The following is a 21,850-nucleotide window of genomic DNA, read 5'->3' on the forward strand; positions in this document are numbered from 1 at the left end:
TTCATAGGTTGTCTCTCTCGTGAAAATATGTAGAATTTATTTTCATACGTCCTGATATATTTTTCAATAAAAATGCTCAACATTCCCTTACTTTTAATGCCTCCAAATCCATATAATTTTTTGGCCACAGACCTTAATACTAAATGGACAACAAAACCAAGTTCTGTCTAGTCAAGTGAGCAAACGTACAATACATATACTAAGCAAAGACACCAAAAATATCTGGCACAGCCAATCAAAATTAAGACCACCATATGATATTAGGGGAAGCAAGTGGAAGGACCTTTGTTTTTTAAATTAATTGGATTAAATTAACTGGTTGTTGGAATCACTTGATGTTTATGGGGCTCATGTTCCACGTCTGTAAATGAGGAATCTATGCTGATTATTATTATACTTTTCTGAATATGAACAGTCTATACAATCCTCACTTTGACATTATCAGAATTTGAGTTCAGAGGTGTCAATAAATAAAGTGAAAAATGTTTTACCAGTTTCAGTGACATTAAATTCACATCACATACAATTCAATAGTTCAATCCTCTTTTTTAAACTTACGCAATCAACAACACAATCACGTTTACAACATTTTCTTTGTTCTTGTACTCGTTATTATTAGCTCCCCATTTCCCTCCAACTTCCCCTGCCATCCCATTTATCCAGTTACTGTCTCTATGTATTGACCCACCCTGAATTTCATATATAGGAAACCATACTGAGCTATAGATTAAAAGAGACAAAAGCCTCAATCAAAAAGAAAGCAGAAAATGTTAAAAACTAGAATAATCTTAAATGGGTCAGAAAAGTGATCAAATTAACAGGTGTTACATTTTAGCCTAACTAGACCTTCTAATGCTTCTGTCTGATAGCAAGCGAGGTGAGTGAAATGCCACTGTGCCTGTACTACCTTATCGGATGGTAAGAACGGATGCTGGGGTGTTTTCCTAGCTCAGTGACAGTTAAACTTTTCATAAAATATATTCTGAATCCTACCAATCCTACATTCTAATTCAGAATTCTCACAGTAGCAATTCCTTCTCTTTTTTCTTTATATCCACAGGCAAAATCATAGTTCAATGTATGGTGCTAACTAATTTTCACAGCAAGTGGCAGTTATTGACACTATAAGTAGAACAACTTGAAGTTATCTATACAGTTAGTTAAACCACCTGCCCAAGCTATCAGTTTGCAGGTAACTTATATGTCCATGAATCTAAGCTACAAATGGTACTATCCATTAAATGTTATACTCGTCATCTGACAGAATGAGGAGAAACAGCAATTATAAGCTGCAGGCACAGTAGAGGTGGTTTCAGAATTGGGATGCCTATCCTTGGTCTTTCCATCTGAGGCTATTTCCCCTTCATAACACTGCAGCTCAAATAAACCTTGGGTTCAAAGGAACCCAAGAGGACAATGACACTCAGCTGCAGACTCTTTGGATGCAAAGAGGAAAATATTCAAGTGCATGTGTCCAATCCTTTCATTCTTTCCTGTAATGATTGCAGCTAATCCCTGCCAGCCAAACATTAGTCCTTCAATGGTGGCAATCAATAGACTAGATTAGCTGTGAAACACTCCATCCATAGTACCCAGGCTTTCCTCTCTAGATGGAATTTTCACTCGCTGGAGTGTAAGCAGGCACGCAGATTTCTCTCTCTCCGAAACAAATACCAAGTCTGTAGTCTTCAAGGATGCCGAGATAGAATTTCATATATATGTATATGTATCTATCTATCTATCTATATATATTAAGAGGCATACCTGTAGATTTAATAAAACAGCACCAATCCTCATGGCTTCACTAATTTCAAGGCTATACATCAGCTGTGGGAAACGGGGAGGACTCTGATTATTTGGAGGAAGCACTTCAATGTACACAGTGCAGATGGAGTGCCTGCAGAGAAAGAGAAGCAGACAAGATGGGTTAAAATCTGTAGGACACTTAACAACAGACTACATTCAGGACCCGGTTGTTGGGTTTATGAGAGAAGACATTTCAAATCTTTATAGAACATAATAAAAATAATTCAGAGTGAAAGAGAGAAAACAAAAAGCTACCGTTAAAAATCATGTTCTCTATAAAAGTTTCTTAGTCAAAGGAAAGAACTTGACAGGAATATCTGTTTATTCTCCTTACTGAGGTGGAGAGGAGAAATTGGAAAGGAAAGCTTCTCAAGGAAAGTTAATACATCAACTTGTCTTGACTTCCGACTCTATTTTAATGCTTCTCTAATAGCAAAATAAAGGCATTCGACAAACATTTGGTGATCTGAGCTGCCTTGGAGGACTTTTCCTATTAAACCAGTAGAGGGAGTACTGATGAAAATAACACGCAAAGCAGTATCCGAGCTGGGTTCTGTTGCTAATGTCAAAGGGCTGGTGTCAGCCTGTGCCAGAAGTCCGGATCATAAAAGAACCCTTATGTGAAATAGTTACAAGAACAACTAAATGTGTGGATTTAAATGTCTCTATAAGAAAGCATAATATGGAGAAGTTGAAGGGAGATTTATTTTAAGTAGCTCATTAACAATGATTTTTTTTCAAAAGGGACTGTTATTGTAGGAAAAAAAGCATTTTTATTGACATATCACATTGTTGGATATCTCTGAATCTGGCGATTTCTTAATGCAATGAAAGGTGAAGAAACAAGCTCAAGGTTTACATATATATTTTAAAAACTAATTAAAATATATTCATAAAACTTGGGGATTTACATAACTAAAATCTCAGCCCTATAGCACTCATATACATATAATGCTTTATATACACTACCACATCCTGAATTGTGTGCTTGAACATGTTCCTAACACAAGCAACACTTTTATTCACACTGGAATATTTTTTATTTGGGGATGAGTAGTTTCTTAAACTCATCAGAGTTTAGATTGTGATTAAATTTACTGACATTTTTATTAAATAGCCTTAAGGAAAGATGTAATCATCAAGCTATTTTTCTGTTATTATTACACTGATACATTCTATTTTTGAAAAATTATGAGAGATATACAAAATATGGGCACTGAGAATTGATTGTATAGCTCATCACCTTATACTATATATTAATCTAAGCTTTTTCTAGAGTATGTCCTCAGTAGGCAGTTTATACTTAAATAATATTGATCATCTCTATAAATTACACTGAATTTAAAGAATTTTATACCTCATTTGTTGCAGGGCTATGCTCAAATAATCTGATTTCAAATTAAAATCACTTAGCCTCATCAATTAATACCCATTAAGGAGATCTATGGATCTGCGTCTATAAGGGTTGTTGCCAAGACAACCATTGAACCAGTCAGACCATGTCTCATGGGGTTGCTGAGCATCAGAATAGACGTGATGGCATCTAATAACAACAAACATTTGTAATCAACTAAAATATCTGAAAACCTTCCATCTCATTTTTTTAATCAATTTATTATTGAAATTTGTCAGTAAATTTAATCACAATCTAAATGATTTTTTGCTTATTTTTAACAACTGAATGTTAAGTATATTAAAATAGATGGTGAAATATTTCACAAACATTTACAGGGTCTGATTTTACAGTGGCTAGAAGTAAAAGAAAAACATGATGAGAAAAAATGAAGGTAGAAAATTAATATGCATTAAAAAAAGTTTCATTTGCCATGTTGTAGGAACATGGAAATTGAGTGAAATGGAGTCCTCCTACCTTGGAAATCTGAACTTAACAGTAGGTAGACACTGTGCTTTAGCCAAATTCTTTAGAAAACCAAACATTAACATTGGAACCTACCAGGGCTCTACATGGCAAAGGATCTTGTGATTTGCTTCTAATATTAAAATTGTTGAAAACATGGCTTAGAATATCTTAGGGAAGAATTGCAGAATCTGTATTTTCCCAAGACTTATAAAATTTTACTTAATGACCCTAGATTTTGAAAGGCGCTGCATCAGAAGCTGGTGTGGAAAGTCACATAGAGAAATTCATCTGCATTTGAAATGGACCCAGGGGATTCCTCTACACGCTGCCCGAAAGCTCTTTTCAATAACCCTGGAGGCACAAGTTCCACTGCTGCTTAATGGTTCTTGACCCCAATCACATCTTTACTCCAAGTTCAAAGCTGCCTTTGAATCAGTTAGGCCCTTTCGGCTTTTGAGAATCTTTAGTGTCTTGGTTCTGGAATACTTGGTGATGTCTTTACATCTTTTGTGGGTCATTAAATTCTAGCATATATTAAAGCAATTACACTTTGTGTATTTCAGTATCCTTCCCCTTTGACTACGTTTCCATGTTAAAGAACCAAAATAAAAACGATTTCAACCTGCAACCCTACAACTAGGACCTCTAACTTCCATGAGATATTTTAATATTTGCTACAGATAATAAACATTAAAATACTATCCCCAAGTGATCTACACACAAGGGAGAGACAGAGAACAATTGTGTCCCAACATGGCTGTCTCCTTCATCTGCCCTTTCCCGTTTCTACCTCTGCCTTTTGCCTCCAAAATTCAGATGCCAAGGCTACTAATTAATTTCTTTTTTGAGGATCTGGATACTAGGGTAATTTGGGGGAGGTAATTTTTCAAAGTGTTGCATTTTCCATTCTTAGCATCCTAGCACTTGCCTACAATGTGTTTAAATAAGTACCAACCTCCTTGAAGGTTACTACCCTTTTGAAATGTTATCTTCATTTTATCCCTGATATCAGCACTATGTCAGAGTTAGCTTTGCTAACATTGAATACCGATAGCATTAACAACAAAATGATAGCGTTCGTGCAGTAATAAATAGTAGTGATTCAACAGCATCAATCAGTTAAGCACATAATAAACCAGAGAAGTCATTAGATAAATAATAACTTTTTATGTGAGCATTTTGTATTTATATTTTATAGCTAGTTCTTAATGCATAAAACTGAGCATCTGTATAATATAATTTTTACTTTTCTAATTTAGCCAGCTTGTGGCAAATAAATCTCCAATTCTAAAAATAAAATCATAAAGCTTTTCTCAAATAATCTTTGAGTTTAAAGAACACTGGACAGCCTCATCCACACATATTCCTGGGAAGAGAGAGAATTCTTCTACTTGAGCAAACGCAAGAGAAGGCTTCAAAATGTTCATGGAATTTTTTTCAGTATCCTTTAATGTTATTTTCCATGATAATTTGCAGCCTCCTCATATTTATCTACTACTGCATGCCTAGGCTGACCCCAAACTCCATATGAGAAAAAAGATCCTGTAGTTTTACTGCTAAGAGATTTAGATTTGTGGGAGTTCAGTACACTTTGGTTATATTAATAAAAGATTAGCACCCCATCACTTCTTAATGAATGTTAGATATTTTATGTAATTTTCCTTTTGGGGGGTAATTTTCTTTAAATGCTATATTTAATAAATTGAAAAACATGCTGCTGGTTCCAGTTCATACATCATGGATGTATGACAAGCAAAATGAGTTTAAATATGTCTGCAATTAGTGAGTGGCAGCAGACAAGCTCTGTCACTAAAATGCTTCTCAAAATCCTATTAGGGATACTTGGTGGTGGCATTAGATGAGGATTAGACTGTTGCCCAAATGTGGCGGTTTACACCCACCAGCTCCTCCAAGACCGAAGATGAAACTGTCTACTTTCATCAAGATTTGTAGCCTCGGAAGGGAGTCCACTTAATGGTAGCTTGTTTTTGTTTTTGTTTTTTTTCAGAGGAGAGGAATGTTGGGCGGTCCAGGGTGAGTTTGGTAAATCTTATGGAAAACAAATTAATTTGAGGTTAGCTTAATATCAGTTTTTAAATAAAGCTCAAGCAACCCTCTTTCCAAATCATTGAAGCTTCGCAACAAGTTCACAGAAATACTGCCCCCCCCACCCCCCAAAAGAAAGAAAACCAGTCTTTAGTTAGAGCACACATTTTAAGGAGCTCAGGAGCACCTCAAAGATGAATTCAAAGCAGAGATGTCAGTTCAGACAGGCATTTGAGAATTATTTCTTGAATCCCAAAAAGGGTAATCAGATAGTTTGGTTTATTTTAAGGAAAAAAAGGTGATCATAAAGGCTTATTAATTAAGAAGCGTTGAGGACATTGCAAACCCCAACAATGAGAAAAAGTCCTGAAAAGTTGCGATGAGGACATTTTCCCCATTCTTTCAGGGGCTGTGATCCAAGAATTTCACAGGGACTTTACCTTCCCCCCTGCGCCACCCGCCCCCTGGCCCCAAGATCAAAGAACATTGCAAAGCAATACAGTTTGCTTCTTTGAGGATACCAAAACGGCCATTTTGACCTGCCATGAAAGAAGGGCACAGAATCTTTCAGAGAAGATTTATTAAAAGACACTTTCAGAAAGGTGTAGACTGAGGTGAACTAAAATTACCTTCACATTTGGATATCTTTATTTAATTAAGGTTGTTATAATTTTATAGCAATATTGTTGACATACCTTTGTATGTTCATATCCATATATTTAGATACTACAGGACTTTATAAAGTTCTTGGCAAATTCCATTAGCTTTTAATTCCTTTTCCCACAGTCTTTGAAATACACACACAGGATTTCAAAGTTTATAAGTCTGTGGAAATATGGAATTAAAAATTAATGGATATTCGCAAGAACATATATATATATAATTCTCGATATGATATATATACTTCATCTATAGTATATATGCTTCTAAATCTATAGTAGATTTATAGTATATACATATGTTTACCAAGGTTTGTGGAAAACAAAATGAAAATATAATACATCTTTCTCCAATAACTTGGAAGACCTGTAGTGTGTATCCATATTATATACACATGCATGTGTATTACTAGAGAGAGAGAGGGTGCACTAGGTTGGTGCGACTGCGAACCTCAAGGTAGGGGTTGATCCTGTAATTTTTGTTGTTATTTACTTAGGTTTACCTGGCACTGTTACAAGCCAGGCCAATGCATAAAATGCATAGCCATCAGAATCTACACTGTCATATTGATAATGCTCAAAAACTGTTTTCCTCCCAAAGAAATACTGCAAGCAAAGTATCACTACTTTCAGCTCATTCATCAACTATATTTGAAGGTTTAATTTCCCACTGGAAAATGTCAAATGGCATTATCCTACAGAAACCATGCCATTATCTCAGCAGGTAGAATGAAGATATTTTATTCTCTCAGGTTCCACTTGATGTTTGTCCAAACATTGTAAAGGGATCTTTTAGAACCCAAGCCACTCCCTAGGAGTACCATAAATTTAGGTCAATTAAGCTCATAACACTTAGACTTTTAAACTCAGATGCTTTGCTTCCTACAGTTGAATGAACTTTTATGTGAGTAAAGAACCTATTATTATAAAGATAATCATGGGCATCTGTCTATCAAGGAAAATTCTTTTTTTTTTTTAATTAAAAATTACTTATTTATTTTCATGTCTTATACTGACTGCTGTCTCCCTTCACCCATTTTTCTGTTGTCCATCCCCATGGACACGGAGTTATAGATGAATTATTGTGATTTTTTTCCCCCTTCCTTCCTCCACCTTCCCCTTTCCCTCCTAGTATCACTACTCTCATTATTGGTTGTGAGGGGTTATCTGCCCAGAATTCCCTATGTTGTGAGTTCCTATTTGTACCACTGTACATGCTCTGGTCTAGCTGGATTTGTAAGGTAGAATTGGGATCATATAGTTTTGGGGGAGGAAGCGTTAAAGAACCAGAGAAAAGTTGTATGTTTTGTTAGTGCTATACTGCATCCTGACTTGCTCGTCTCCTCCTTGTGACCCTTCTGTAAGAGGATGTCCACTTGTCTACAGTTGGGCTTTGGATCTCCACACCACACTCCCCCTCATTCATATTTATATGATTTTTTTTGTTCTGGGTCTTTCATGACCCTCAATACCTCATGATCACAGAGGTTGGAGTGCTTCTTTCATGTGGTCTTTGTTGCTTCTCAGCTAGATGGCCGCTTGTTTATCTTCAAGCCTGTAAGATCCCAGATGATCTATCTTTTGATAGCCGGGCACCAGCAGCTTTCTTCACCACATTTGTTTATGCTCCCATTTTGTCTTCAGTGATTGTGTCGGGAAGGTGAGCATTACAGCATGCTGAGTTATTAGAACAAAGTGTTCTTGCATTGAGGGAGTACTTGAGTAGAGGCCCAATGTCCATCTGTTACCTTAATATTAACATATAAATATATGTACATAGATCTGTTTCCCTATCACTATATACAAATATATTTACAAATGTACATGCCTGTATTTAGACCTCTATAAATGTCTTTTGCCTCCTAGTTTTTTTCATCTATTAAGGAAAATTTTTGATATGACTTACCAACTAAAATTGAGCAAGGAGCGTGCAATAACATTTCATTCATTAAATAATCAATAACCTAATAAAACATGTAAATCATAATATATATGCATTTGCAATTCAGACCTATATAAAAACAAACAATCTTTGATTTAAAAAATGTATAGTAAAAACAAATTGATTAATATTAAGGCATTTTACAGAAAGTTCAAATGTTTAAAAGAATACCTTTATCCATATCATTACAATTATTAGTATTGATTTAAGCAAATGCAAGGAATTCTGGTGGAAATTTAAAATCCTTTTTCAAATAGTTATTTTCATTGACTGGACAAAGTTCAAATATCTTCCTAGACTCTGCTAAAATCCCCCTAATATGGCCCTTGAGTTTCTTGCCTGCTTTGGATGACGGTTTATCTACCGTATGGCATGTGATCACGGATCACTCAGAAACACAGGATTATCTCCAATACCCTGGGCAGTGTAAATAGTGTCACGGACTTGTTTCCCCTGCAAAAGTCCCACATGTTCTGCTAAAATCACTATGTTAACTGAGTTCATAAATATCCCAGAGAACCTAGGCTTTACCTTTGAAATTATAAATTGTTAGAAGGTCCAAAGAATAAAATTTGATAGGGCACTGTAAAATATGTAAGTGCCTATACCTTTCATCTCAGTTCTGGCAATTATCCATGTCATTATACTTGCACAGATTCTAAATTATGCATGTGGCCATCTTGTTTGTTTTCCCATTGTTTGTAGAAGCAGTGGTTGGAATGAAAATGTCTATCAAAAATGGATTTCTTAAATAAACAGTAGTACATGTAGACAAACCAGCATTGGGTGGCTTTGAAAAACAATTGAAGGAGTGGCTGAGTGGTGACAGGCAAAGAGCCCCACAATACATGGTGGACACAAACTTTTAAAGGCAAAGTGCTGGAGGATGTTTACATTCATTTGATTTTCTTAAAATTCATTCTGAAATTAAGGAAATAAAGAAGAGATTAATTCAAGGACTATCTCAGGTAAAGGACTAGATTGATCTGGTCTGAGAAGGGGAGAACTTTTACAGGTTTGCTATGAATCAGTCTCCAGCCACAAAGGGTGACTTCCAACCAAAGAGAGTACTTGTCACAGGCACACGGAGGAGTTCTTTGCAGCAAAGGCTCCTCTTATTGACGGCAATCTTGCTTTGCACTCATACATTGGAAACATGCCTCTCATATTTCCCAGTTCCAACCCAGCACAGAGACCTATATCCTTCTGCCACTGTGAAATCATAGTTGAATTTTTATGTGTGTGGATTAATCTTGTCTTTCTTTCCTTCCCCCTCAATGTAACCAAATAAGAATATACAGTTCCTGAGAATCTGGTCCTGCCGATTTTCTGATCTAATTTAGATGTTTAGAGGATAAAAGAATGCTTGCTGTGTTTTCTTAAATCTAATTATGGGGTTAAATGGGAGTGATGAGAAGACAGGGTTGGTTCTAATATAAATTACCTTCTCTCTACAGGAGGAGCATTATCAGCTGCTTGGACAGTGAGCGCATAGGTCCGTCCAACTATCAATTCCACCTCGGGAGCGATGGCGATAAGCCCTGTTGTTTTATTGATGATGAAGTCTCCCTGAGCCCCGACCAGGATTTCATACGTGATCTCCCCATTGGACCCTTCATCGGCGTCGACTGCAGTGAGCTGGAATTGAAAATCACATCATAAATCCTCTTGGGACACAACCTTTCGCTATCGTGTCATTTTTATCCCAACAAAAGAAACTTGCTCTCCGAGATAATACATAAATATGTAAGAAGAAATGTTTTTGATCTTTTTGCATGTACGTACACTTTTGGTGTACTTATTGAACTGAGGCTACTGTGCCCTGTTATGATCCTGAAACAATCACAAGTGACTTTTTTGTTTTAGTTTCTTTTCCTTTTCTTATGAGGGTGATAAGAAAACGTTTTTGGTTTTTTTGAAAATGACTTTATTTTAATATAACAAAGGAGGAAAGAAGAAGGCACTAGCAGACAAATTAGTAACCCTACAGGGAATTTAAGGCACGCTGGTGGCGTAAAGCGTTGGACTGCTGACAGAAGGGGGGTAAAGAAGAGGTTTTCTCATTTAGTAAAGTGACAGTCTCAGAGACTCACAGGAACAGTTCTACCCTATAAGGTCCTATAAGGTCATATAAGGTCACTATGAGTCAGCATTGACTAGATGGCAGTAAGTATAGGATTCTAATTTATTCTCTCTAACCTCTGGTTCTTGGCACATAACCCCTTATTGCTACAGACTAAGACCTGAAAAAGAATAAAACAAGCAATGTTTACGCTTGCTACTTTTTTTTTTAATCCATAGTCTTCTCTGCCCAGTCTCCTCGAGACTCTCTTGTCCCATCCTTCTTAATTATAATTGGCTGTAGGAAAGACTCATAATCTTGCTCACACTGACCTATAAGGGATGAAAAAGTACACTCAAAATCAGACAGAGGCAACACCAATTGGAGCATACCAAGGCTAATGTAGCACATGGACTCATTTTGGGGGATGGAGCATCTACTTGGAGCCTGTGAAATTATATCACACAAACAGCTGTAAGGCTCATGCTGAGTATGTTTCTAAGTGTTTGGGGCAAACCTGTGTCTGATGTTTTTCGATGCCCTCCAGTCAGTTCTGACTCAGCGACCCTGTGTGCCACAGAAAGAACACTGCCATTCTCACAGCTGTTCTTATGCTTGCAACCATTGTCCCAGCTGCTGTGTCAATCCATCTCGCTGAGGACCCTCCTCTTTTGTTGCTGCCCTTCTATTTGACCAAGAATGATGTCTTTTTTCCAGGGATTGGCCTCTCCTGACATGTCTGAAGCATGTGTGTGAAACACAGTAGACCATTGTGTATAGAAAAATATCCAAACGAAACGTAGTCATCACGTGGATTCTCGCCTATGGTGACCACATAGGACAGGGTGGAACTGCCTCGGTTAGATGTCATAGGCTGCAAAGCTTTACCAGAGCAGAGAACTTCTTTTTCTCTTCCAGAACACTTAGAACTGCTAACCTTGAGGTCAGCAGCCCAACTCTTAATGCACCTTACCACCTGGTCTCCTAAACGTAGTCCCATAAAACAGATATAAATGAAAAATTACTCAATTCATTTAAGAAGGGTCAGTGATTTTCTGATACACATGTATTTAATTAAGATAAAAGAAAGAAAACTGGAGCTTAGGAGGAAACATAACAGGTATTTTACACACAGGCATGGCTCACTGAATGTCCGCAGTTCATTCTGTAAGATAGGATATCATGTGAGGTGGATGCTGTGTGGACACCAGACTAGACAAAACAGGGGCGAGACTGATAGGATCCAGTTGGGTAGGCATTGTGCCTCTGCTCCTGTGCCAAAGGATTATAAGGAAACTTTGCCTACAGTGCTGGATGTGTCCAACTCTGCCAGCCATAAAGTTGGTGAGTGCGTCCACGTCACTGTTGGCTCCGCTTCCCTTTCTTCCTCTATGTCTGCTTCCTAGAAATCCACAAAGCTCAATTACAGGGTCTCTGAGGCAGAATCAACTTGATGGCACCAAGGTTTGTTGTTGTTTTATTCTGTTGTATATATATATGTCTGCCCTTCTCTCCCTTCAAATGGGCTTTAAACTCTTCAAGTCCCACTCACCCCTCCTCTGCTTCTTCTCCCATCTCTGCCTTCTCCCCAGGCTACTTTTCTTGTTCTTCCTCCTGTAACCTCCACAGTTAGATCTTGACACCATTGAAGGAAGTATGTCTTCAGACCTGGGCATTCAGTGCTGAGCACCTGGGCCCAGTGGAACAGTGACCTTGGCAGTAGGTCCCATTTGGGGCTTCGGTGGTGTTGGGGTGGTCTCTGCCAGAGATGAGCACTGTGGAGCAGGCAGTTGCTAACAGGCAGTGGTAACCCTTCTATCAACTGTTGCAGGGGCAAGGGACCCAGGGGACCTGGTAAAATCCACATATAGCAAAGTGCATCCCCTGTGTTCTGTTTTCCAGGTGACAGTGCTGAACTCTGCTATAACCTTTTGGAATCGAGAGGGAGAGGAACCTGGTCAGAATGGATGCAGACCCACACATTCAAATAATTCTCAAATTTCCCATATTATTTGATTCTAAAACTAATGGACAAAGGAAAATAAAAATAGTCTTCAATTACCCCAAAAATAATAATTTTGCTAACTCAATGAAATAAGCATTAATTGTTAACAAATCAGCCTATGAAAATGTTCTTACTAACACTTCCTATTATTTTTTTAATTTAGCTTCACTATTTTAATGACTATTTTAAAATAATATTTTTTTAAACCACTGTTGGGATGTGGGAGAGACGATGATGTACTTCCTAGAAGAAGCGCGCAGGTTTCCTTTGAAACTTGAGTTCAGTTCCATGGACCCTAGGTTAGTCAATGGTCCCTTTGAAGGTCCATGTCTACTATCCTGAGGAAATCTAAACCAGGAACCTTAAGCATGTCAAAATGCTTAGCTATGATGGTGCGTAATATATTTCTATTTTTATTATGCTATATATTTTTTAAAAAAATGTACAGAAGCAATCACAGCAAAAATAGCTCAGAAGAAAATAAAATGGAATTTGAGAGACAGGCAGTAAAGCAGTACATTCTGTGATTGGGTATTTGGAGATAGACAGATGTGCTAGACGGAAGGAAAGACCTTTTGTAAAATGATTCAGGGAGTTGTGTTCAAATGACAGGCCGAGACCGGAAGGCAAAAGAGAAGGAAATTATTTGCAACAACAGTCAAAATGAGTGACACATATTTATGGAGAACTATTTAAGCCAGACAAACTCATTCTCCTTTGTGTGTAGATTAAATTAAAGAATTAAAGGTTGGTGGCAACACAGAAGATATCAATTTTGATGATAGTAAATCACTTAACACAATGTCACAGGAAATCTTAATTAAAATTTAGCTCAGATTGACTTCAACATTAACATTCTTCCTGGGATTTAAATTGGCTAAAGGAATTTACAGATAAATGGCAAGGCAACAGAAAGACATCCTATGCAGCATGCTTCAGGGGTATAGGCATTGTGACCAGTCTCATTTACCATTTTCATAGTTGGAAGGGAGGATCAACTGAATGACATTAAACCGAAGAAGGTATCTATCTGGGAAGTGCATAAATACCAAGCGGTACTACAAAACAAAACTGATATAAAGACCCCCGAAATTGCTGAGCGAGTCAACTACCAATAAGCGAGCATATTTATGCAAATTTCCTAGCTGAAAAAAAAATTTTTTAAGTAGGACATTTAAATAAACAGGCCAAAAATAAAATCTGTGCTTAGGTGAGTTAAGTAGAGGGTTTTTTAGGCTTGTTTGTTGTTGTTGTTTTTAGACCCAAGGAAATGATACTGTAGGGTCAAAGAATGAAATTGTGAGGTAGAAAATAAACATAATTGAACATGCACAGATGGCAACCAAATTACTGAGAAGAAACTTTTGGTGATTCAATAACAGGAAAGATAGCTGAGCCTTCAACTCTGAAATGCGAATGTAACATCCTGAAAACTCAAGGCGTTTTTTAAACCTCGCTTTATAATTGAGTAGAATTGCAGATATTAATTTTACAGTATGTGGTGCAGATTTAATTCAATTACACTGTAGTGACTCTGTGACCAGCGAGTGGTCTATGAGATGGGGGTTTGTGAAGTCTCCTAATTTAGGGGGGAAATTGGCCTCCTAAGCAATATCAAGAGGACGAGGCCTTGATTCACGTGGAGAAGCCAAGTGTTTCTGACATTTTAGACCATGGAAGCAAAATACAATGTATGGTTTTTAATTGCTTTACTTAAATATTCATGATCTCTAAAGGGTAAGGGACTCTGGGAGCAATTTGCTTGTACAGTCCTTTGCCAGAATGTATTACAGTCCTTTGCAGGAAGTTAATCTCACTCTCCCACAACCGTTTCCTCTCAGCATTCCAAAATGTGCAGATTCTAGCCATTTTCCCAAATTCCACTCAAAATAATACAAAATAAAACCAAACAAAATTCTGATTTTCTTTGCCATTGCTGTCTCATGTTGTTCCCTTCCTGTATCAGTCAAATTGAGGAATACGGCTTCATGTAAAAGGACAAATACAAAGATTTGGATCATAAACTCAACAAAAAATTCAAAATGAAACTTCAGTAGAAAAACAAGTGCAAGAATAAAATAAAAACCACACCCACAGTCAATATAAAAATAATCAGAAACCCTAAACTACATAATATGAACACAGTATTTATTTCTGCATAAATACATTTTCACTAGAAATGAAGTATGATTTTAGATTTCATGAATAAGAGTGTTTTGCATTTTCTACCTTCCCATTCCTAGGTGCTTTAGGCCCTTACTTCCTGTAAGAGCACCTCATTTTCTTTTAGGGGCTTCCTTCGACAGCTCATGTTTGGGTAAGACTGACAAAGCTCCAGAGAGGAGACAGAGACTCAGAGGCTGGTACTGTTTGGTTAAATATGATTAATTATCTAAGTTGATGGAATCAGAATAATTCCTGAGACCTTTGAGAAAAAATAGCCCTTTCTTTCCATGGGGTCAATCTTATCAATTTACACCCGCCATTGCAGCTGCTCTTCTAGATTCTACTCGAAGTGGGTCTGAGCCAGCACAGAAGTTGGCACGAGGAAGCATGGAGAGAATTTTACCAGTGGTGTGTCCGGTTATGTTCGATGGGAAGTTTATTATTGGATTTTTTTCTGACAAACCACCAAAAATTTACTTTGAAAAGGAAATGAATTTATTTGGAAACATACCTTGTGTCATTACTATGTTTTTTAGAATTATTGTATTTTGAAATATTTGTAAGTAGTGTTGGGTCATCGGTGATGCATCAAACCTGTTTTGACTCAATATAAGACTATTCATTATATTGGGCAATGTCCTTTTTATTGAAATCATGAGGGGATAGTATTTTTTGACCAGCAATAAAACAACAATGAAAAAGTACCAATAAAAATAACAATAAATATTCCTACAATAGGTATTGAGCTTTTGAAGAAAGAGATTTTCTAATTTGTAAAATTTAGAACTTCATAAAACACATGTTCTCAGATTTTCATATTCACTTTTAAAACCAGGAAGATAGAAAAACAAATTAATAAATATATCCATCTTAGTAAAGTATCATGATATTAGAGACACATTGTTAAGTGTTTGGTTGTTTGTGGAAAATTGGTAGTTAGAACCCAGCAGTCACGCCAGAGGAGAAACATATTTAAGTGTGATCTGCTTAACTCCCCTCAAAATTGAGTGTTTTCTCTTGCAGGAAAGCTTGAATAGAGCTATTTAAATATTTAGCTATCAGATGACTTTTGTAAAAGACATGTCAAGGACTCTTAGTAACAGTCACGGGAACCCTATGAGACAATTTATCTTATAAGATAGGTATAAGTTGAAAGCAACTGTAAGACAATGGCTTTAATTTTAAAGCAACTGTTAGACAATGGCTTTAATTTTGTTTCTTTGCTGGTTTAGTTTTTTTAATATTATTCTTGTGATATTTGATACAATTTATGCCATTCTATAAGAAGAGCAATAATAGAAGTAAATGAGCTGCTAATTTTGTCCGGGTAATCACAATTATAGATTTAAACTTTAAACGTGATATGGAAAAAGGAGTCATCTATAGAGTAGCATTATTTCTTTGAATATATGTACTAAGCATCTAACAAGACTCCCTGGGGACACCATCGGGTAAGCCCTGGATTTCCATCTGCTCAGTTGGCAGTGTGGACTCTCGGCCACTCCTGGGGTCAAAGATGATGTAATCTGCTCCGGACACAAAATGACAGCCTCAAATTCCGATGAAGAGTCCCTGTGAGTTGCAATTGATTCCATGATCATGGCATTTAAAGTATATGTATAGTCCCTGAGACTGTGGTAGAATATGGATGTTATTAAATAATATTGGAGGCCTGCCCTTTATTGAATTTGCTCAAATTAAATATAAATTACACAAATTTACTCAAATTAAAATGTTAACAATAAAGAAAGAATTATCTACTGACATGTTCTGGCAAGTCCAAGTAAGAGAGGGAGATAAAGAATGATGAGTGGAGTTAAGAAAGTGTTTAAGCAAAGATTATTTTGTAAGCTTGGGCCTGAAGAATGAGACCTTAGATCATAAAGTATATAGTTTGGGAGCAGTTCAGGCAAAAAGACATGGGAAGAATCTAGGGTAAACGGGGTGAAGTATTAAAGGCTCTCAGGGAGGCTGTACATGGAGTCCTGGAGACAGATTGGCAGGGACTGAAATTGCAGAGTTAGAAGGAGGTCTGAAGATCAAGAGCTTTGAGGGCAATGATAGGCTTCAGAATCACTAAGCTCGACAACTAAATAATGCACCCACTCACTTATATTTGACATTTAGTATCTAGAGTCGCCTCTGCATTTTATTTCGTATTTTCTGTATAGTTTGTATCCTTGTGTTTGGTTTTGAGGGCAGGGAAAGCTGATAAGAGACACATACTTTTTGGTCAAGTGGTTATAGGAGGATGGAAATGACTTGTGTTCATAATTATTATTTGCATATATATTTCTTAATGAAAATATTCTATTAAACTGATAAAATATATCCTTCAAAATAACGTTCAAAGCCAGTCTTCTACTTATGGGTGAATGATGGTGTGTGTTTTATCAAAGATCAGGAACCAGACAAGGATGCCTATTTGCCCCACTCCTAGTCAACATTGCACTGGGAAGTCCAGTCCGGTCAGTGTCCTAATGCGCGTGTGGAGCAGCAGAGGAACAAAATGGTCAGTCTGGGAACATAGCATTTGAGTAAGTTTTATTTGCAAAAGAAACGCAGGACTACTGGGAACAAATTGTACTAATAAAATGTTGATGCCCCGTGGTCTCTTAAGGAGTTGGCAAAGCCAACTTAATCCTTAGAAGGAACAGATAAGAGGAAAGTGGGTGAAACGGCATTCTTTTGTTGTGGCTGCTAACAATTGTAATGGCATAATTGAGTAATTCATTTAAGTGACATTTGCCATGAGACAACAACAAACAAACCAAAAACACCGTCGGTCCTTGTTTTAGACCGAATTAAATGTGTCAAAGACGAGTGTGCATGTTTGATACTTTTCAACAGAAGCCAGTGGTCAATAGACAGACCATCGAAGCACAAAACAGTAGTAGAGAGAAGACAACAGAAACCGGGAGTTACCCTAGGAAGACCTAGGAGACTCTGCCGAGACACACTGCTGGCATATCATGTAATCTTTGCTCACTTGCACTAATTGGTTGGGTATTTAAGTAGCAAAGTTTTAATTTACTAGGACATAGCTAAATGGAAAAGATTGCTCACTTTGAATACTGATCACTATTTGGTTGTGATAGAAAGAAAATAATCTAACAGTTTAAATGTGGCACAATCATTACTTCTTGAAAGATAAACTTGGAATATAGTAAGCTTATGATTTCTTCATCTTCTGAAAATGGAATATTATTGAAGTGTTTTCAGTGTTTCAGGTACAAACAAACCTAGATTTGTTATTTAATGGCCAGCATCATGTTTCCAATTCATATTGTTTAAAAAAAAAATATATATATATATGTATACCAATTGGTATTCTACTTGGGTACCAGGATCTTTAATGCTGTCTCTCAGTGGCATATCCAAGGCTATGGTTGAAGACGAATGCCACCACAATGATTAACAATATGCTTTGGAGTTATTAGTTACATGCACACTTCTGCAATACTTGCTGGAGACAAGGAAGACAACATGAGAGCACAAAAAATGAAACTTGGGAAGTAGGGTGACACTGTGGCAGAAGTCACTTGGAATTAGGGGGACTTTCGTTTTTGCTATTAAGTGCTGTGGTAGTCATATAATCATTTGTCAATTTGAGGATTAAGAGTGAAGGGGTGGAGTCTAGCCTGTCAATCAAGATATAATCAATCAGGCCTCTGTGTGGGCACGGCCTTCTCCTGAGAATTCTGGGAACTCCTGTATTTGCTCCTTGGAGACAGGACACATGGTCTCTCTCTCTCTCCTCACTCCCTTGGAGATGCTCTACTGACAAGACACGGTGCTATGCCCTGGGAGCTGGAGAAGCCACATGGATCTACCCTGAAGCAACCAGAACTCTGGAGCTGGAGAAGCCGCGTAGAGACCCCTGCCAGCACTGAGATGCCACTTACAACACCACTGGATCCACAAGACTTCCAACCCACTGGCCTGTGATCCTCCTGCATTTGGCATCATTGCATGTATTTCATGAGTCTGAAGATGACTTTATAGATTGGTATTGGACATACGGGCTAATACTGGACTTATGGACTTGATCTGGACTGGACTGGACAGAAATGTTTCCTCAATATTGAATTTTTCTTATATATAAACCTTTTTCTTAAACACTTATTCACTTGAGTTTGTCTATGAATTTGTTTCTCTAGTCTACCCAGACAAACACAGGTACCACCAAGACAGTTCTGATTCACAGCGACCAGGCACAACAGAACAAAGTCTTGGCAAGGCCTGTGCCCTCCTCCACAACCATTGTTACGTTTCGAGTTCACTGTGGCAGCCACTGTGTTAATTCATCTACTTGAGGGTCTTTCCCATTTTTGTTAAGTCTCTGCTGGACCAAGCATGAGGTCCTTTTCCAAGATCGGATCTCTTCTGATTACATGCCCCAAAGACATGAGACCATCTTACTCTCCTCGATTTTAAGGAGCTTTCTCTTAAGTAGAAGTTTCTTCTAAGTAGTAGCTTTCTACTTCTTCTAAGAAAGATTTGTTTATTCTTAGCCAACACTGTAATTCAGATACATCCGCTTTTCTTGGTCTTTCTTATTTACTGCCCAACTTCCACAACATCTGAGGGCCATATCAAAGGCCAAGGCGTAGGTCATAGGTCAAGTGGACTTTAGTCCTCAGTGACATCCCTGCTCTTCAGCACTTTTTAAAGAGGTTCTGTAGCAAGTTTTCCCAATACTATCCCTGCTATACATACATATATACATACATACATGTACATATGAGACTACAAACTGAGTCTTAAGAAAGTAAAATATGTCCTTCAGTGACAACACTAAATGCTTAATCAAAATGGATTTCAAGTGTAAATGGAGAACATTACAATTACTGCCTTATGGATTTTACTCTTCCTAGTTTTTATTGGTCACGGTTTTGGTTAAACTGTTTCCAACTCTCTGAACTCACAACAGAAGACTCAGGAGAACCGCTGGTTTCTACTGTAACTAAGCTCGTATGAAAGGAAACTTAACTGTTGGTTTACTGACCACTGTCTGCAAACGTACATACGTGATGTATTTTTGAAGTTTACCGAGAAAGCAGAGGGCAGCGTGCCCAGAGGAAGAGTCAAGGGCAGCATGTATGTCAGGGGGGAAAGCTGTGTTTCCTACCTCTGGGTAACGTACATTTTCAAACCCATGGGCAGTGACCCTGCCATATGGTCAGAGACATGGATGCTAGATGATTTGACAGTGAAGACTACATCTGTGTCGAAAATGCAATCACAGGATTCTGAAGAGATAAAAAAGTCATACATAATTGCCCAACAGAAAAATCAAGTTTCTGTCTTAGGAAGGGGATATAGCGCAAAGGCCGACAGGAGGATCTGTGTGGGAAATTGGACCAGAGAGGAGAGTGCGTGTGGACAAAGTGTCCACATTCAGACATTAAGGAGTTTGGGAGGCTGGGGCTCCCTTGTATGCAGACCTTCACATTCGTGGGTTAGAGGTGTGTTCCAGTCACATTCCCCATGTAAAAGTGATTCCCCATGATGTCCCCATAATAATGCCAATCTTTTTTTTTTTTTTAAACATTTTATTAGGGGCTCATACAACTGTTAGCGCAATCCATACACACATGAATCGTGTAAAGCGCATTTGTACATCATTCTCAATAATGCCAATCTTAAGGTTCTTTCAAGCACATGGTTGCTACTAGGTAAGCTTGAAACTGCTTGAAGGCTACTGGCCTGGAGGTTGTCTGCCATCAAAAGCAATCAGACCCTATTTTCTGTCCCGCCCTAAGTAGTGCCCACTCCCTTCTGATAAGGATCATAGATTTTTTTCCTCAGGAGAAGAGCTTAAAGATGCCTAAACTCAAGCCAGTTCAGAGATGACCAAGGTGAGGCTGCCATCTTGACTCTAGAATCTGCCCATCTTGTTGCATATGTACCTTCCTATCACATGGATGCCTCTAGTCCCTCTCTTCCTATGGCGTGTAGGCCTCCAATACCTCCCCTTCCTATGGCGTGTATGGCTCTAGCTCTTCCCGCTCCTGTTACCTGCATGCTTCTAATACAGCCCCTTCCTGTTATGTATGTGTTTACCGAGGCTTGCATGCCTGAGATTATATAAGTCTGTGAGAGAGTACATTACTCCCTCATTCTGGTTCAGGTCTCCATCGGAAGAGTGAGCCCTTGCCTGTCTTGTCTCATGTTTCTTAAATGTATCCCTCATTTACACAACCGCCCTTAGAGTCATCTGGCTTTGGGGCTTTACATCACTAATCTGGAATCTTCCTGAGCACATGAAGTAAGTCTTCACAAATACATTCAGTCTACCCAAAGTTGCTAGCAAGGTAAAGACAAATGTAAGATACTAAAGAAAAGGCATCCCATACAGATGGATTTTTGAGAACAAGGATCATCATATAATAGCAGGAATTCTCAGTCATTTTAAGGACTAAGGTAGGCCTGACCCAAGCCATGGTATTTTCAGTTGCTTCATAAGGGTGTAAAAGTTAGACTATGGATAAAGCACACAGCATTTGAATTATGGTGTTGGCAAGGAAATCAAAAGTACTATGGAATGTCAAAGGACAAACAAATCTGTCCTAAATAACTGTACCCACAATGATCATTAGAATTAAAGGCAGTGAAATATTGTATCATACACTTTGGAAATGTTAAGTAAAGCCAGTTCTTGGAAAAAGACTGATAGACTGACTCTCTCACACTTGGTCGAGTCAGCCAAGAAGAGTAAGAGTCAACAAGATGGATTGACACAGGAACTGCAACAATGGACTCAAACTTAACAAAAAGCCTGAGGATGGCACAGGCCCTGGCAACGTTTCACTCCATTGTGTTTAGGGCAGTTATGGGTTAGAACGAATTCAACGGCACCCAAGAACCACATGCCCAGATGGCGTCAAGGAGGCCTGATTCCAATAGACACATAATCTGTTTTGAGGTTTGCGCACCATATGATGGTACCAGATGATCAGCTGAATGGACTCCCATGCTTGTTTACCCTTCATAGGGTTTCTAAGGTTATACATCTTTCCAGAAGCAGAGTGCCACAACTTTCTCCCATGGAGCAGTTGGTGGGTTCAAACTACAGCCCTTTATTTAGTCGTCAAACACATGAACCATTGTGTTACCAGGGAACTTGCTATGACACAAACAGTAACCAGAAATATCACACATGGTATTAATATGTTCTGTCAGTCTGCATGTCATCAGATTAAGAAACACATTTCACTAGTAACCACTGCACACGAATGTATTAGAAAACCATAGTATTGCATTGACACATTTTTTTACCACTAGCAGAGTATCAGCTTGA

The 21,850-nt window shown here is 37.9% G+C and overlaps 1 protein-coding gene across 1 annotated transcript in view; it reads right to left on the reverse strand.

Annotated features, from left to right (window-relative positions):
* Positions 1-21,850, reverse strand: part of PCDH15 (protocadherin related 15) — a 952,716-nt gene that overhangs the window by 370,725 nt on the left and 560,141 nt on the right. Inside the window, exons 14-15 of the mRNA XM_045291300.1 lie at positions 9,759-9,952; positions 1,765-1,897 (exon numbers count right to left, since the gene is read on the reverse strand). Coding sequence (XP_045147235.1) covers positions 1,765-1,897; positions 9,759-9,952 — 327 coding nt within the window. The remainder of the gene's footprint in view (positions 1-1,764; positions 1,898-9,758; positions 9,953-21,850) is intronic.

The sequence above is a fragment of the Echinops telfairi genome, unplaced genomic scaffold (genome assembly GCF_000313985.2).
Source record: "Echinops telfairi isolate 266 unplaced genomic scaffold, ASM31398v2 ScPeMD7_70;HRSCAF=299, whole genome shotgun sequence".
Taxonomy (NCBI): domain Eukaryota; kingdom Metazoa; phylum Chordata; class Mammalia; order Afrosoricida; family Tenrecidae; genus Echinops; species Echinops telfairi.